The 17847-nt window shown below is 46.5% G+C and overlaps 1 protein-coding gene across 1 annotated transcript; it reads left to right on the top strand.

Moving 5' to 3' along the window:
- The first annotated feature begins 1091 nt into the window (after positions 1-1091).
- LOC142007533 (carboxypeptidase A1-like) lies at positions 1092-16219 on the top strand. The gene is made up of 11 exons (XM_074984205.1): positions 1092-1156; positions 5051-5132; positions 6808-6942; positions 7638-7736; positions 9034-9135; positions 10037-10138; positions 11163-11273; positions 11755-11845; positions 12757-12956; positions 15587-15671; positions 16032-16219. Exons 1-11 carry the CDS (start codon positions 1092-1094, stop codon positions 16217-16219), a joined length of 1260 nt encoding a protein of 419 aa, XP_074840306.1.
- Positions 16220-17847: the final 1628 nt, after the last annotated feature.

A 17847-nucleotide genomic window follows, 5' to 3' on the forward strand; every position in this document is an offset into this window, starting at 1 on the left:
AGAGTTTCTTGGGTTGACCTCCCTCAGTAAGGATGGCCAAATAAGTCAATTGTAGAAACGTTGATTCCAGCTATGCAGTTGCTGTCACTGGAATTATGTATCTGCGATCAGCTTTAAGGTGTAGTGTAGACCTGGTCTTAGTTCGACATACTGTGGCATCCCCACTGTGTGTGCGGAGGGCCGATGGGAGAAAGTCCCACCAACTTTCCTTACTTCCCACAATTCTGTGGAGTAACAGGGTCAACGGGAGCGCAATCAGTGGTTGATTTAGCATGTCCCTACTAGACCCACTAAATCAACCCCTGGGAGATCAATTTCTAGAGCGTTGCTCTACAGGTCGGTGTAGACAAGCCCTTAGGTGGCAAAAGATTTCCTATCACAGCGGTCCATGATTGTCTGTATCCGCAAAAACAAGAAGTCCTGTTGCACCTTACAGACTAACAGATTTTTTGGAGCATAAGCACTCAGGGGCAAAGACCCACTTCGTCAGATGTATCTACTTCTGTGCACCTACTGGGGAGGCTCATAATCGAACTATCAGGGGTCAATCTTGTGAGGAGGAAGGGCCATCAATGGGAGAGCTCCTGTTAGTCTATAAGGTGCCACAAGACTCAAGAGATTTCTTATCACATCAATTTCAAGTCATCAGACTTCTACTCTGGAGCCCACAGAACTGCCTGTGTTACTTGTCATGCTGTCCAGCCTCTACTGACGGGAGACGGGGAAAATAGTTCAAGGGTTATCCCATCCCTGAGTTACTGGCTTAGAAATATCAGCGCAAATACACCTGATGATTAGTGGTTAGAGAACATGCAACAGTTGCATCATGCAAAGCTCATTTTAAGAAAGCTTGTGTAAGGAAGGGCTTTGTTGGCTCAGGTGTGCAAATCTCATTTTTTCCCGCTCCAAATACACAAACACATCAGCCCCTGTGGAATGGTTTAAGGAATTTGTTTATAGTTTTATCACTTTCTCTGCACTCCAAATGGACATGAGTAACAGCCCCGGAAGGGAAGGGTCCTTGAGAAGGTATGGTTGGAAAACCACAATATATAAGAAGTGTTATGAGCAACAGTCTCTCATCACCGATTATGAGGGGGCTTCTGCTATTCAGTGTTCTTTTGGCTGTGGCCTTCTGCCAAAAGCTCTTTGTGGGGTAAGTACAGAGGGATTCAGGGGATTGGACAGCGCAGATGATTGAGTATCTGATAGGGAGCATTTACCTGTACGTCTAAACCAGCCCATGGAGGAAATATTTATTTCCTGATGATTAGTTGGTGGTCTTTCTGATCTCAATCCATTACCCAGTGGGCACTGCCCTGTCGGTCTCATAATAAAAGCCAAAAACCGAAGACACCCTGGAGAATCCACTGTTCTTTTCCTGTTGAAGTGGAACCTCCAGGTCCGTTGTAAAGGACACTGGCAGAACAACATATGGATGTCTGCACTCCTCTAGCCTGTGCTGTATTTTTCCTGGGGATAAACAGGTGATTGAACTCTTCAGAAATCTATATTGGTCGCCTTGCCCCAGGGCTAAAATAAGACAAGCATATGTCTACCCCCTGCATCTCACACTGAGATTTTATGAGCTACAAAAAGGCTTTGGGCGGGGGGGGCTATCAAACAACATTTCTGACTGTGAATGTAGGGAACAATTTTGGACTTGCGACAGGTGGAATGGGCAATAGATTAGGTGACCTGCTAGTTCTTTTCCAGAAGTAATTTTTCTGGGCCACATATAACAGCAGACCTAATGCAGGACTTCAGTTGGAGTTTTGAGTGTGGGAGGACTGTATAAAGACTTCTTGGAAACATCCCCTCACTGAAGGAGAAAAGATCTGTCCACATGGCCTGTGAAGCCTGGTGGACACTTCTAAAGGTTCTTCTGATGGCGCGTAGGTTTGCTTCTGCAGGTAAAGAAAAGTTTTTGTACTCAAAGGCACTTCCGATGTGTTTTGCAACCCAGCCTGCAGTGCTGGAGTGCGTAAGGTGTCTTCTCAAATACCTTTCTCTTGGCCACATTATTCAGATTTAATTTGGAATTGAGAGCCTCTAAGAACAATTTAGAACTAACGTCTTATTTTAGGTAAACAGAAATTAGAAATGGAAAAGACCTATGGAAAACATCCTTAGCTAATCTAGTCCTTCCCCTGGCAGAGGCACCTGGTCAGCTCCAGTTTTTCACAAAGTCCAGTTTTAAATACAGTCATACCCTGAGATAAGCCCATTTGAGTTATGAGAATTCGACTTTACAAGGAGTTTCATTTAATACCCCTACTTCAGCTTATGAGGCATTTCTTCACATTTATGAGGACTGATCTGGAGGCTGGCGGCTCTGGTAGGCAAGCACTGAGGGGATGGAGTCAGCCGCATTGGTCTTGACGAAGAGGCCGTGCAGGGGGGTGGCGGTGCCCTGCGAGAGGGTGGCAGAATGGTGTGAGGAGGTAGACTCGTCCGAGTCCTGGCAGTAGATGACGCCGCTCTGCGAGACGTGGATTCTGGGCGCGCAGCCCATCCCGGCCCTGGTGCTGCCACTCACCCCCTGGGCGGCCAGGGGGCCGCCGCTGCCCACCCTGCACAGCTGTGCCTCAGGCGCCACTCGCCGTCTGAGGCGCTTCTTCCCATTTAGTGCCTGGCTCGCCCGCCGCTGCCGCCTCGGCTGCCACAGGCGGGGCCTCTGTGCCGCACAGCCCCATATGAGTGAGGAATCGCCCCTCGCCAGCTGGGGGCCCCCTGTGCCTGCCTAGCTCCCCAGGCAGCCAGCCCCTGGCAGCGCCCCCTCCGCGCTTAACCTAAGCTGCGCTCAGGCCAGGCTGCCTCCACCTGCCCTGCTCTGCCCTGCCTGCCCCCTTGCACTGGATTTAATGGGATTTGGTGTTGTTTTAGCATAAATGGGTGTAAATTCTGGGGCTCAGGAACGCATAAAATTTTTTCCCATTGAAATTAATGGTAATTACATTTTCGACTTACGAGAATTCGCCCTAAGAGGGGTTTTTCAGGAGAGAACTACCCTCGTGAGGTGGGGGAAGACTGCAGCTGGAAAAATAATGTTTCCTCCATTTCCCCTGGAAGATTATTAGGAGGACAAGTTTAATTCATCATAACATCTATGCATCATGAGATCTCACTGGCTGTTTTCTCTCATCTTGTTTTTTTCTGCATGCTCTTTAAAGATAAGTTGATATAACTCCCAAAATATTCTCTGGCAGCGGAGTTAAGATGGCTGATTTGTGATACAGGTTCTCTGTGCCTTAAATATTGAGTCTGGTCTGGTCTGGCTATGGTCTGAAGAAGTGGGTCTGTCCCATGAAAGCTCACCTAATAAATTAGTTTTTTAGTCTTTAAAGTGCTACTGGACTGCTTTTTTTTTGATAGTATATAGACTAGCACGGCTCCCTCTCTGTTACTATTTGTCATGTTCCTGAGTCCCTTCTGTTAGATACTTTCTACCTTTCTGAGAAGCTCTCATGACAAAAGCAGGGATTTCACTGCCCATGAGAACTGTATCACTCCTGGGCCGTGAGGGTATGTTTTGACAACTTTTCTTACAAATTCACCCCAACTGTGAGTTCAACAGTAAAATTGAATGCTAGTTCATAAGAAGTCATGATGGCTTGTAACAACAGATGCTGATGGGGAAAGGTATGAAAGGGAGACAGACTGAATTAGTTTAAGCAAACAGGACAACTGATATAACTCAAGGACTGTGTGAAGCTCTTTCTGGTAAACAAGACAAGCGTAGAACCAACTCTCAGTGAACAAAAACTGTTGTGCTGGAAATTAGGCCTACGTTGGTGGAGCAAATAACGAGGATGCCTTGTTTCCAGCACAGCAGTTTCGGTTCACTGAGACCTTGATTCCTTTTGTGGGGCCTTAAAGACTGACAAAGAAAAATTGGCTAGTAGAACAAGCATCACCATCCTAGGTGCTATCCCTGGGTCCCTGGCCCTTTGTCAGCCTGGCCCTGAAAGGCGTCCTGAACAGCTGGGGCCAGAGAGAGGACCCAGGTGACATTATGACCTCTACTGCTTGAATCCCGATGAAACAGGACTAAACTTTAACAAGAGCAACAATATCTCAACTCTAGCCCCATCTCAGCTTTCCTCAAAAGGACAGTTATCAGCATCTGTACTACCACCTAAGAAACTGTCAAATACAGGGGCTTTTCTTTCCAAAAGCTGTCCCCTGCTAAAGAGAAAGGGAACAAGGGATGCTGTTAAAAAGAAAGTCTGACTTAATACTCGTTGAACTTCTCTAATCTGGCACCCTCAGGACCTGACTGGCGCTGAGCCAGAGAATTTTGCCGAACCACAGAAAGTCAATGTTGTCTAGCACATTACCAACACTTCCACTGCTTACTGGACCCTCAGGAGACATTTAGGGGTAGATTACAGCTAAATAACATCATAGAACGTTGAGAGCCAGGATGGGTGGCTGTAAACAAACTTTATGGAGCCACAGAAAACTTGGCCACACCCGTGATAAGTGGACATCCAGCTAACTAAAATCATGCTTGACTAAGGATGTTGCTGGACCAGAGAGTGCCAGACTAGACAGGCTCAATCAGTACTTTACACTTCCAATGCTTTAACTATTCTTTCCTCTTGTCTGTATCTTTATGATGAGGTGAAAAGGATTTTTAATGATGTGTTTGCCAGGTAATAAGCAAGGTAAGGTCTCTATGTACCAAATTCCAAACCTTTTTACCACGGTTAATGTTGGACAGTAGTGAGGCTATCTTAACACTTTGGGCCCATTTATTTCATCTAAATCAACAGAACAAGTTATCTCCATCAACTGTTCTTTCTACCCTCACACCCATTTTGGTCCTCATAATAGATCTCTAGTCTGCTTGTACCATTTTAAAACTTCCATAAATTACTTCACGCCCCACCCTTTGGCTAACCTTCAAGCTCTCCTCATATCAAATTCCAATGTGTACCTCACCATACTGCTAGTATCTATATTCTTGTTGTGCCCCCATCTGAACTGTTCATTGTCATCATTCTCAAATACCTTCTGCCTGTTCTTGTTGCTTTGTGCCCACCAGAGATCAGGTTCTCCGCCTCAGGACCAGCAACGAAGGGCAGATAGCATTACTCAGGGAACTAGGGGAGTTGGAAGACCTGCAGGTAAGAAGAACTGAGAAAGACATCCTCCGTAGCTGTGAACTACAGCCTGTATCATTGTGGGTTGTCAGGTGTTAAGGCGAGTAAGAACAGGCCTTCTCAGAGGTCCAGAAAGGCCCTTTTCATATCCAACTTTTGAGGCCCCTAGCCATGATAAAAAAAATGATGATCCATGAAGACAAAATAAGGTCCCAAAAATGAAACATCATTTGGATTTTTTTAATTTACCAAGTGACTTTCTAGCCTTTTTCTGTGTTAAAGCATTTGTTATTGAGGGATGGGCATAAAATCAAGTTGAGAAACTTATATGCCAAAAATTTAACAAGTGTCTCCATTTGAGGTCCCCTTTGAGATTGAGGCCAAGACAATCTGGCTCTTCTGTCCCTCCTCTGTCACTCCTGGCCCCGCTCTGGAGGGCCTGAGTAAGAACTCAGGAGTGCATGAATAAGAGAGATCCCTAGAAAAGGCAGAGCCTGCAGGAAGCTGGTGATTCCTCCCTCTCTCAATTCCCCGATCCAGTGCCTAAGCATGGAATTAAGGTCATCCTGATGTAGTAACTGCTGTTCTATGGATATAAAGTGGAGATCTTGGCCACATTAGATCACTAAAAACCTATTGATGGTTTCCTCAAGAGTTGGGGACTTAACACCAGAGATTTACCAAAATTTGGATCGTTCAATTCTGCAACCTCAGATTCCCCTCCAAACTGAGATATTATTTATCCTTTTGGACTTTTCAAGTTCAATGATTGTACAATGTTAAGATCGGGACTAATTTTTCCAAAATTATTTTGAATTTTAGAATCAATTTGCTTCCTCTGTGTTGACACTTTTCCAAACTGGTTTCCTGAGAAAAGTTTACTGGCTAGAGCAGTAATTTGAATGCAAACTTTGCAGAATGTGCTTGCAAAGAAGAGTTTAAATGTCAAACTGTAAGTTAAATTAACATAAGAATATAAGAACAGCCACAATGGGTCAGACCAAAGGCCTGTCTAGCCCAGTATCCTGTCTTCTGACAGTGGCCAATGCTACGTACCCTAGAAGGAATGAACAGAACAGGTAATCATCAAGCAATCTATCCTCTGTCACCCATTCCCGGCCTCTGGCAAATTAATCTATCCAGGGCATAGAAAGAACAGTGACTGGCCTGTGTGTTCATTCAAAAAACTCAAGTCATAAACAGTGAACAGTCAAAGGAACACGCACAGCACATGATTCAGAAGTGACTCATAGGCTGAGCTATATTTGTGTAAAACATCCATGGGTTAATAGCGCATGAGGAGCAAATTTGTAAAAATGTTGATCTGTTCATGAGAAATTTGCAATTAGCGAAAAAGGACTAAAGTAAATGAGGATATTATTTGTAATGAATAATTTATCCAGCTCTAGGCGTGTTGCTGTGTTTTGTTAAAAAGGTGCTATGTTCCACCACAGAGATGGCTGCATTTCAGTGGTCACTGAAGTCTTTCTTGTGTGTGAATGTGCCTATACATAGATATAAACACCACTGTGGGATTCTTAAGGATAAAAGACACCATATAAACACAACATATTATTATAATATTAACTAACCTCACTGGCTATGTTACCTAAGCTCATTTGGACTGCTCAGCAGTGCCTGTGGTAGAACAATACAGAGTTCCAGATGCAGCTACTCTTGTGTTTCTTTCCTAAATCAGATTGATTATTGGCTGAGGCCTGCCAAGCCTGGTCTCCCAGTGGACGTGAGAGTCCCCTTCCAGAGCCTCCAAGCAGTCAAAGTCTTCCTGGAGTCTAACTCCATTCCGTACACAATCCTGGTAAATGACGTCCAGGTGAGGACTCCTGCCATATGGCCATGTGCAATAAAGTGACATCACTTCAAGGGATGTGGTTCGAACTGGTTAGGAGTGAGGTGAGCAAAGACAGAAGAAGAAAGGTGATGAGTTGGAAAAACAGAATCTTGTCCCACTTGACTGTCAACTGACTTAGGCTGTTCCAGCAAAGAGGACAAGGAGCGAATAAGGTGGAACTACCATCGCATTCCTGAAATTAGTCCCTCCAGTCCAAGAGTTTAGTGTACATCTCCAGGACATCGAGAGGGACTCTGTTGCTGCCTTTGCTGGTCTTGCCATGTTAGTATATGGAGGTCTTCATCCTCTAGTGCCTTCCATGAGCATTAAATTGTGTAAGACTTTTTATAGACCAGAGACCTGATGTGAAGGGCAGTTAAACACTGAGTTTTACATAAATGGTGAAAGCTGTACTTTGTATATACACATGCTTGGTTAGTGCATGTGATAGGTCTCACTAGTGGTTGCCCTCACTGATTTTAACAACCTACTACTCAAGTGTTAAGGAAGTGATCCCTGCGCTCACTAGCTTGGGGTTTGTACCTCTAACACTGAAGGACTCCTGTTCGATCCCTTTGGGCGTCTGAATGTATGTGGCTGTACCTTCCCTGTGGAAAAGCCTAACACAACTGTTGCCTTCTTCTCTGTCCGTGGTTGTGTGTGTATGCCCATTAAAGGAATTACTGGATGAGGAAAAAGAGGCCATGATGGTGTCCAGGAAGTTCGAAAGAAACAGCAACAGCTTTAACTTCTCCTCCTACCACACCATTGAGGAGGTACTTTCCTTAACAGTGTGTTCTCTTCATTTCCTTGGGGGAAAGCAGTCAAAGGACCAGGAAATATTGTTGCTGCCTCTGTGTCTACAAATGTGAACAAGATACTTCCTCTTAAATACACTGTATTAGATAAACCACTAAAACAAGTTTTTTAACCAAGAGATATACTTTAAATAAGTACACGTAATGAGGCATAAGTGTTAGAAATGGTTGCAAGAAAAGTAAGGATAAAACACTAACTAGTGCCTAACTTAACAAACTATATTAGATTCAAGCAACATTTCTCACCACATGCTACCAGCAAAGTTACTGGTTGAAAGCTTCAGTTCAGGGCCCTCACCCCAAAGGCTGTTTCCTTTAGTGTTTTCGGGGCAGAGAATGGGATGGGCAGGGGGATGGAAGGGCAGGTGTCTTGGGATGTTTGTCCTTTTTTTAATAGTTTCAATCCCCCATTTGAAAAACATTTCCATCTGGGAACTAGGAGACAAAGATTCTGTTTGGAAGGATGTTTCTGCTCTTTTTCCCCACTTGTTTGAACTTCCATTGCTTTTTCCTTCCTCTCTGAGGACTCTGCTGTTTAAATGAAAATTAAGGCAACTTTTGGTCAAGACAGGCCTGCCCAGTTTAGGTCAAATACGTAGACATGTAGGATTGGAGGGGGCCTTAGGGTCATTTAGAACATCATGCAGTTATCATCTTATTCACATAGGCTATTTCTAATAAACAGCCTGAAATATGCTAATGAGGTACATATGTAAATTCCTGATGCCTCATTAGCATAAGGTCACGTGATTTGAAGTCCGGAAGACGGTCTTCTGGATTCCAAAATGGAGTGCAGAAGCGCGGGCCCCGGGGGCGGGTGTCTTCTGGAAGGAAGTCCTCCATCCGTAGGCGCCTTCTTCCCAAAAATTTTCGGGAAGAAGGGGCCTGCGGAAGGAGGACGTCCTTCTGGAAGACCCCCCAGGGGCCGCACTTCTACACACCATTTTGGAGTCCGGAAGAACGTCTTCCAGACTCCAAATCAGGTGACCTTATGCTAATGAGGCACCGGGAATTTATGTACGCACCTCATTAGCATATTTTGGGCTGTTTATTAGCATGCCACTTTCAACAGCCATACAGTGTTGCCACACATGCTTTACCAGGACAATATTGACCAACACTGAGTTTTCAATGATACCTTACAAGGCATACAATGTTTATTACAATGTGTCAGGTGTGAAGAGAGGGGTGTATTTCATCACAGAGCCTCACCAGGCCAGTTAAACATGCATGGGCTGACAGCTCTTCCTTTTAGATCTACAGCTGGATGGATGATCTTGTGGCTGGAAATCCCGCCCTGGTTAGCAAAATTCAGATTGGTCAGAGCTATGAAAAGCGACCTCTTTATGTGCTAAAGGTAAGTAGTGCACATAACGTTAAGTATCAGAGGAGTAGCCCAGTTAGTCTGTATCTTCAAAAACAACAAGAAGTCCTGTGGCACCTTATAGACTAACAGATATTCTGAAGGATAAGCTTTTGTGGGTGGATGAAGCAGATTTTTGCCCATGAAAACTTCTGCTCCAAAATATCAGTTAGTCTATAAGGTGCCACAGGACTTCGTATAATCTTCATTGTTCAAGATGACAGCAAAGCTGCCCAGCATGAGTAATCCCATGGGAGTCAACAGAACCTACCCACATGCTTAAAGCTAAACTTGTACTTTTGTGCTTTGCTGAATTGGGACCAATAGCTGCAGGAAAAACATGTATGTGCCATATAGTGGTTGACACATCCATCTTTCCCCTCCCTCAGGTCTCTCATTAGCACAGTGTAAGAATTTCTAGCAAAGGCAGAGAGTTAACCTGACAAATTCTAGAGCAGGCTGTCCACAGGATAAATGTTTTATCAGGTAAGGGAGAACAGTAATAAATGGTATATAAGGAGGAGTACTGAAGAGCCCTTAGCAGGCTGCTGAAACACTTTTCCTTAAAACCAAAGTAATAAATGTCAGATACAATTTAGAATCCTGCATTGATAAAAGAATTTCTGGGTTGAATCATCAGAAGAGTTACAAAAATTACAACTGACAGGTACTGAGAGATCAATTCAGTTGAGTGCAGGTGAAATTGCACAAGGAGTCCAGATCCTCTGATCCCTGGTTCCATAAAATTTGCCAGACAGATATCAAATTATATTCATTATGTGGTTCGAGCAAACTCCTGAGTCCATAAGGAGCACATATGTGTAAGGGCATATAACAGTCAACAACTAGGCTGCAGTTAATATAGGCGTGTTCTGTTTGCTCACTTCACCTGCAGTTCAGCACAGGAGGAGTTAACCGTCCTGCAATCTGGATTGATACTGGCATTCACTCTCGAGAGTGGATCACCCAGGCAACCGGAGTGTGGACTGCCAACCAGGTAATCGTAGAAACCTAGGCATGTAGGGCTGGAGGGGACCTTGGAAGGTCATTTAGAACAACGCCAGGGCTGGAGCAGTATTAGGAATACCCAGTAGGATTAAGGTTACCTAGTGATGGGGTGGGATAGCTTAGTGGTTTGAGCAGTAGCCTGATCAACCCAAGGTTGTGAACTTAAGCCTTGAGAAGGCTGTTTAGGGGCCTAGGGTAAACAGGTTGAAAAAAACAAAATATAGCCACGTCAGTGATGGTGCTTGGTTCTGCTAAGAGGGCAGGGCGCTAGCCTCCATGACCTCCCAGGGTCTCTTCCAGCTCTTTGAGATGTGTATCTCCATATATGGGTAGTAGTGGTACCAAATATGTCCTGTTCCCAATGATCTGAGAGAGGGCAGGGGTGAGGCAGGAGACTGAGAATGGCACAGGCTCCCAAACACATTGCAATTACAAAGTTGCATGAGACTAATCTCTAAGAATGAAAGGACATAAGGGAACAGCAATCACATGTCATTCATGTGCCGTATCCCAGATGAGCTTTTCTCTGAGATGGCCAAACAAACAGGCAAATTAGCACCAGCTGGTGGTTGTGGGCTGTGGACCCTTGTCTGCTCAGAAGTGGGCTGAGGTCCGCCATCTTAATTCATAGACCACAGGCTGTTGTTATGGTGCCCCTGTATGGAGTTGAAAAGCATGTGTTGCACCAAAGCATGGCTTGTGTTTACATAAATCATCTCTTCCAGAAAAGCAACTGGTTTCAATCTGAAACCTCAAGACATAGAGAATCCACCAGTTCCCCTGGGAGTCTGTCTCAGTTTCTAGTCCCCATCACTGTGGCCGATTCCTAATTTGCATTCATCTGGCTTCAGGAGCCAGCCATTGGCTCTTGGTGCTGCTGGTCTCCCAGTGTTAGGCCTAATCTTATACAATCATGGTGTTTTGTAACGTTCATCTTAATGGGTCAGTTCTAGTTAGTTTTCGTGACCTCACCCTAGGAGAAATGGGAACTCAAGGTCATTCTCTCCATGCAGCTAGCCAGTGAATACGGCAGGGATGCCTCACTGACAGCCATCCTGGACACTGTTGACATCTTCCTTGAGATAGTCACCAATCCTGATGGGTTTGCTTATACTCACAGCTCAGTAAGTACTTCTGGGGGAAGGAGGAAAGAAGGGAGGGAAGAGCAGTTCTCACTTCGTGGCTGGATGGGCAGTGCATCCAGGACTGCCCAGCCCTCTCTGCTAGGACCTGTGGTTTCTGCATGCTGAGATAAAGGCTGAGTTTGGGCTCTGCTGGAGAGCAACTGAGCCAGATTAGACCCAGGGGCTAATAACTTCGTCCATCCCTGGTGAAAACAAGAGTTTATCCTGTTTTTATTTGGGAGGGTAGGTCAAAAATATCTGAGGATGCTCCACAAAGATCCTAGGTTGCATCTTCCATGAGGCACAGCAGCTAGTGTCCACAAACGTGCCCCTTGCATGTTGCATTAATTTCACTGGCCAACTTTTCACCCTTCAGCCAGTGCTGTGCAATAACCCAGCAAAGATGGAGCTGTCTTGAGACCCAACTGGTAGTATCGCTCCATTCATCAAACCACACGGTCCCACTTGTGTTTGTTCTTAGAACCGGATGTGGCGGAAGACCAGGTCCATCAATGCTGGATCCACCTGCCTTGGCGTGGACCCCAACAGGAACTGGGATGCAGGATTCGGAGGTACAGAACAGCCCTGGGCCTATTGGATAGTTACTCATTCCTAATGTCTCTTTACTGTGAGCCCAAGCTTTGGGGTTTTCACCTGAGCTTGTAGGGCTCCTTATATTAAAGACATGAAATATGTATTTGTTGTTCTCTGTTACAGTGGAATAGTAGATCTGTTCTGTTCAGGAAATGGAATCAGCTGCCTGACTGGCAGGAAGTCAGAACATTGATTCTCTAATCAATTTGTTCTCAAAGCCACGTATTAAAAAATGCTTCTTCTGAGTTGCTGAGAACACAATCTTAGTATTACAACACCACATTTCTGCCCCTGTTGCGACACTGCCACTGTTGCTTCATGTTGCAGGATTTATCACTGCACAGCGTCTCTAAAAGGCTGGAACTCTGTCCAACGAAGTGAAACAGATTTTGGAGGGTTTGTGTAACCCAAGCACCCACTGGGTGTGGTTCACTGTCCCATGCAGGAGCACTTAGAATGCCTACAGAGAGAAAGAAGTCTCCTTTACAGCCTTCGCTAAGCGTCAGCTGTCTTTTAGCTCAAGAGACAGAGGCTCACGCACTAAACTAAGCCCCCACTCCTGCCCCTCCCTGCTATATAAACCCTGAATTCTTATTTTGGCTCCAAATCTGAAGAAGCAGGTCTGACCCACGAACTTTTGTCACCTAACAAATGAAATTGTTAGTCTTTAAGGCGCAACAGGACTGCTTGGTGTTTGCAAATGCCAGGGGGGTGGGTAAATTTGATTCTGCCTGTCAGCGGCACATTTGCAAACATAAATTAGAACCTCTAACTTGTCCCGCTTATTACTCAGGAAATAACCTTTTCATGTTGTACTCGCCCATGCAAATACACATTTTTCATGGGTCTGTTGTATTTTGTTTCGCTCCCACATGCTTTTTCCTCACAGGCCCTGGTTCCAGTAGCAATCCGTGTTCAGAAACGTACCACGGCCCCTACCCTCACTCGGAGAGCGAAGTGAAATCCATTGTGGACTTCGTCCAGGGCCATGGCAACGTGAAAGCTTTGCTCTCCATCCACAGCTATTCCCAGATGCTCTTGTTCCCTTATGGCTACAAGACAGAGCCTGCTCCAGACCATCAGGAACTGGTGAGAGCAGCTCTTGTGAGCAAATAGCGAGAGGACTAATAGAGCAGTGTGCTAGGGATTGGTGGGTGAGGGACAGGGCCACCTTCATCTGAGCAGGGACAGAGGGGTAGCTACCCTAGGGCCTGGCAATTTATAAGGGCCCAAGGCGCCAGGCTGCCACCATCACTGCAGCAGTTCATGTCACTCTGGGCCCTTTAAATTGCTGTTAGAGCCCTGGGTGGCACAGTCTGGATGTCACTGAGGGCTGGGTGGGGAAGATTAGACCCCAGCCAGTGTTCCCTGTAAGCCGAGCCCTTGGGTGGCCACCCAGCTGATTAGCAGAGTACCCACCCACCGCCAGCAGCCTGTGTTTCTATTGGTGGTGCACCTCTGCACATGCCTCGGTGCACAAAATTTATTCTGCACTTGGATGGGAAAAATTGGAGGGCCTGCTGCCCCCAGCCCCACCCCTTTTGCCTGAGGCCCCACCCCTTCCAGGAGCCTGGGGTCGAGGCCCTCACCCCACCTCACACAGGGCCTGGTGAAATCTGTCACCAGCCCTGCTCACAGGATGAGTGGGATGCAAGGTTCAGCTGCGCTGCAGCAGGCAGGTGTAAAGCCCAGCTTGGGGAGACATGCGGGTGTGAGCTTTGACTGACTAGCATTCTGCAGTAGCAGTGTGGTCTGCTGGGTAGGCCCACATACAGCCCTCTCCAAGCTCCTAGGCCTGTGTTTTGCCATGGCCACACTGCACTTGTACATCCACTCAGGCTGGGAACTGTACCTCCTAGCTGCAGTGCAGGCATCCCAGAGAGCTGAGCCTCCAAGATGGGCCATGGGGGGTAAGGGAAGCTCACAGCCATCTGAAGCTGACTCTGGAACAGGTGGGGTGCTTGCAGCCTCTTCCTAAGGGACAGGAATCTCTGTCCTGAAAAGCACCTGCCTGCTTCCATGTGTAACCCTTCTATTAATGGCAGGGGGCCAGGTGCAGTTCCTGGGGGATTTAGTCAATAATGCAACCAAACTGGCTCGAGGACTCTCCCCTCCAGTAAGCTGGGCCAATCTCACCCCACCTGCTGGGTAGCTATAAGGGCAGTTCTTCCCCTCACAAGTGCAGAGTCTGAGATAGAAAGGGCTTGTTTAATAACTGTAGTCTAACATAAATTTACACAGCGACACATGCAGTATTGCTAAACAAGGGAAAAGAAAAAAAAGCCATTAAGCAAGGCACCGTCCCCAGAGTCTGCTGAGCCAAGTCCCTTTCCTAGAGCTCTTTATCCACACCTTCCCATCTATAGATTGTACCTCTGCCTTAGCTCTCCACTCACAGCACGGTCTGGTCCCTACAAACCCAGAATTCATAATTACATCAGCATGGAGTCTCTTGTGACACAGGGGCAGGATCACCAGCTTGCCTGCTGCTCCTGTTGGCCATCCCATATCAGCTGCTTTTCCACTGCATGCTGCTGGCCACCCCTACTGGCCATTTGTCTGCTGCTTTGTGGGTTCGGCTCTAGGCAAAACCTTGTGACTTCAGCTCTCTGTAGTTTCAGCTCTGGGGTTAGCCCCAGGAATATCAGTATCCACCAAGGTGGATTCTCACAGAATAACTACAGACCCGATCATCAGTCCGGACTTTAGTTCTGTCTTTGAATAATGTGTGTGTGGGCGGGGGAAGACACAATGAAGACAACTAGTCAAACCAGGCTTCTGGCTGCAGGGCCAGAAAGCTCCCAGCTGGTTCAACCAGCACCCCTTCCCCTCTTCTATTCCACAGTGCTCTGCTGAGGGGAGCCCTGTGTGATCCACATTTTATGCAGCAATGATGATTGTCCTGTAGCCCCACAATAATTTCAAACATTGGTGATATTCCACAGTTCCTACACTGGGTGATAGCTTACTTTGTGACTACAACAATAAGTTGTTTACAATAGGTGAAACACCACTACTTCATCTACTACCCAGCAAGTCTTGAAAAAAAAGCAATTATTTACATATACACACTCTGAAACTCTTCCCATTTCCATGTAAATGATCAGTAAAGAGCACATTCCTCAAATTCCTTCAGGTTGTGCTTCTACATTCCTTATACATGATCATCAGCCTGGCGACAGAACATACGGGCATGGAGACCTCTCTGCCAAAAGCGTGGGTCCTCCAGCTTTGCCCCAGATCCATAGAGGTTTTAGGCTCCTGAAGCAATAGATATTAAGAGCCTAGATACCTTTGTAGATCTAGGACTGAACCACTTGGACAGGACTACCTGGGAGAAGCTGCCCATGATGCACAACTTCTAAGGACTGACAGAGAACTAGATTTCCTCTGGGTCACATCCACTGAGACCTTGAGCTCCTTCTCGGAGCAGTGGGCATTGTCCAGGGTTTGCCGTTTGGTGTCCCCTTCTCAGCCCCCCAGTTTGACTTTGGGACCTACACCCCCATTCCTGTTTGCGCATTTTTTTATGCCCATATTCTCTTCAGTTCAGGGTTTTGTGGCCACTCCCTCATCAGGGGTGGGTGTTATTGTTTTGATGAGCTCCACCCACCACCCCAGGATTTAAATAGGCTATCCCCATTCACCGGATGACAGTGGGCACAAAGGAAGGGCACTCAGTTTTTCCAGCCTTCCACCTCTCACTTTCTTGCTTGCAGAATGATCTAGCCAAAGAAGCAGTGACGGCCTTAGCTGCATTGCATGGGACGAAATACACCTATGGGAGCACAATCGACACCATTTGTAAGTAGCCTGTCATTCAGGCAGCACTGGGCAGAAGACCTATGTTCGTCTTCATACTTCCTCACCATATAGCAAATGATGCCTGGTTGCAGGAGTATTATCTCAGACAGAACTTTGGTGTCATGTCTGCCCACAGTATGTGCCTTAACTGTGGTTGTACCAGTTAAACTCAGCGACTACAGAACACCAGGGCTCAGAATTCATTCTGGGACCATGTGGGCTGCAAAGCCCTGCTTTGGACTGTGAACTAGGCAGGCATGTGGCCAAGGTTGATGTGGGGGGGGCAACAGCCTTGACAGGCACATGAGCAAGGTGGAAGAGATGCTGGCTCCATGCTGTTTTGGCTTCTCTTTTTCCCAGACCGCGCTGATGGCACCACGATCGACTGGAGCTATGACCACGGGGTCAAATACTCCTACACCTTCGAGCTGCGGGATACCGGGCGCTATGGCTTCCTCCTGCCAGCCAGCCAAATCATCCCAACAGCTGAAGAAACGTGGCTGGCTCTAATGACAATCATGGAGCACATCCGGGACGATCTGTACTAATCTAACACATCAGCAGCAAGAGCGGAAGAGGCCTCGGGGGTTAAGCCAATGGTAGGGGCTCAGCATCACATTAAATCAAGGATTCAGCTTTGCACTATATGTGCATGCTTTTAGCCCCTATTTGGATGCTACTATTACCAATAAAGATTATCTCATGCCACTTATCCTTTGTAATGACTAGCCTAGTGGTTCGGGCATTTACCTCTAAAGCCCAGGATTGTGAGCTCAATCCTTCAGGGGGCCATTTAGGGATAGGGGGCAAAATAGGCACAGATTTTAAAAAGGAAGGGGGGATGACGCTTGGTCTTGCCAAGACTGGACTTGATGACCTCCTGAGGTCCCTCTCAGCTCTATGAGATGTGTATTTCCATATATTTCTTGGGGATAGGTCCATCTATGGCTATTGGCCAGGATGGGCAGGGAGGGTGTTTCTAGCCTCTGTTTGCAAGAGGCTGGAAATGGGCAACAGGGAACTGATCACTTGATGATCACCTGTTCTGTTCATTGCCTCTGGGGCACCTGGCATTGGCCACTGTCGGAAGATAGGACACTGGACTTGATGGACCTATGGTCTGAGCCAGTCTGGCTGTTCTTATTCCAGATTACAGCCAGTTGTCTCTTCCCTAATGACTGAGACCTGGGTAGGATGCAGGGAGACTTTATGTGGTTACAGTAAGAAGCACAGGCTATTATTGAATCTGGGAGCTACAGAGCCAGGGAGAGATCTAGGGCCTGTCTATGTCCTTTATAGATAAGTGGCTCATCTTTTCAACAAGGGCATGACACATGTGCTGGAGAAAAGCGATTCCCTGCTGAAGCACTCACCTAGCCATATTACTCAGAATATTCTGTAATACTCATATGACCATAAGAGGAATGAGCGAAGTTCTACTTTCATTTACACTGCTGTAAATATGGACTCATGCGATAGAAGCAACCCTATCATGCCACAGAGTAACCTCGTTTCATCTCCTAATTGTTTTACTTGGAACTCTTTCAGACAGAGTTTTAATGAGGGATCTTCTGCCTGGTCCATTTCAATGGATGGGAACCTTGCCAGATTCCACTTAGGCCTAGTGCCTAGCTACCCCAGCCTTGGCCATATTTTGCTGTCGCTCGCCTCTGCGCTGGTTTTTCAGGCTCTTGGTGCTGAGTACCTTCAGACTCAGAAAAAGTGGGAGGGGTGTTACATAGACTTTTTTGCCTGAGCTCTGGTAGCCACGCGGGAGGTAGGTGCACCAGAAAGATCAGGGGTTCCCCTACTGAGGGCCTCTCACAGGAGATGCAAATAATTATTCCAAAACACTTCTGATGCTGGTCATTCACCTCCCCCTTGGGTTCATACCCCTTTGGTATGGCTAGACATGGAAGGTTTTAATGGTAGCCCCCTAATCACAGAGGGATCATGGAATAAGCACCAGGAAGTCTTTGGTCACTGAGTCTACAGTTGAACCTCTCCCATTTGGTATCTTTGGGACCTGACTGATGCTGGACGACGGAATGTGTCGGACAATGGGAGGTCAGTATTGTCCACTTCCACGGCTTACTGGGCTCTTAGAAGACATGTAGGGGTCAATTACAGCTAACCATCCTAACAGTTAGAAAGTTTTTCCTAATGTCCAACATGA

This window comes from Carettochelys insculpta, chromosome 1 (genome assembly GCF_033958435.1).
Source record: "Carettochelys insculpta isolate YL-2023 chromosome 1, ASM3395843v1, whole genome shotgun sequence".
Lineage (NCBI taxonomy): Eukaryota > Metazoa > Chordata > Testudines > Carettochelyidae > Carettochelys > Carettochelys insculpta.

Excerpts from the sequence above, each read along its gene's own strand:
- LOC142007533 (XM_074984205.1), top strand. The coding sequence starts at position 1,092 with ATGAGGGGGCTTCTGCTATTCAGTGTTCTTTTGGCTGTGGCCTTCTGC. Across the intron at positions 9,136-10,036 it reads GACCTCTTTATGTGCTAAAG|TTCAGCACAGGAGGAGTTAA; the intron begins GTAAGTAGTGCA and ends CTTCACCTGCAG. Across the intron at positions 12,957-15,586 it reads CTCCAGACCATCAGGAACTG|AATGATCTAGCCAAAGAAGC; the intron begins GTGAGAGCAGCT and ends TCTTGCTTGCAG.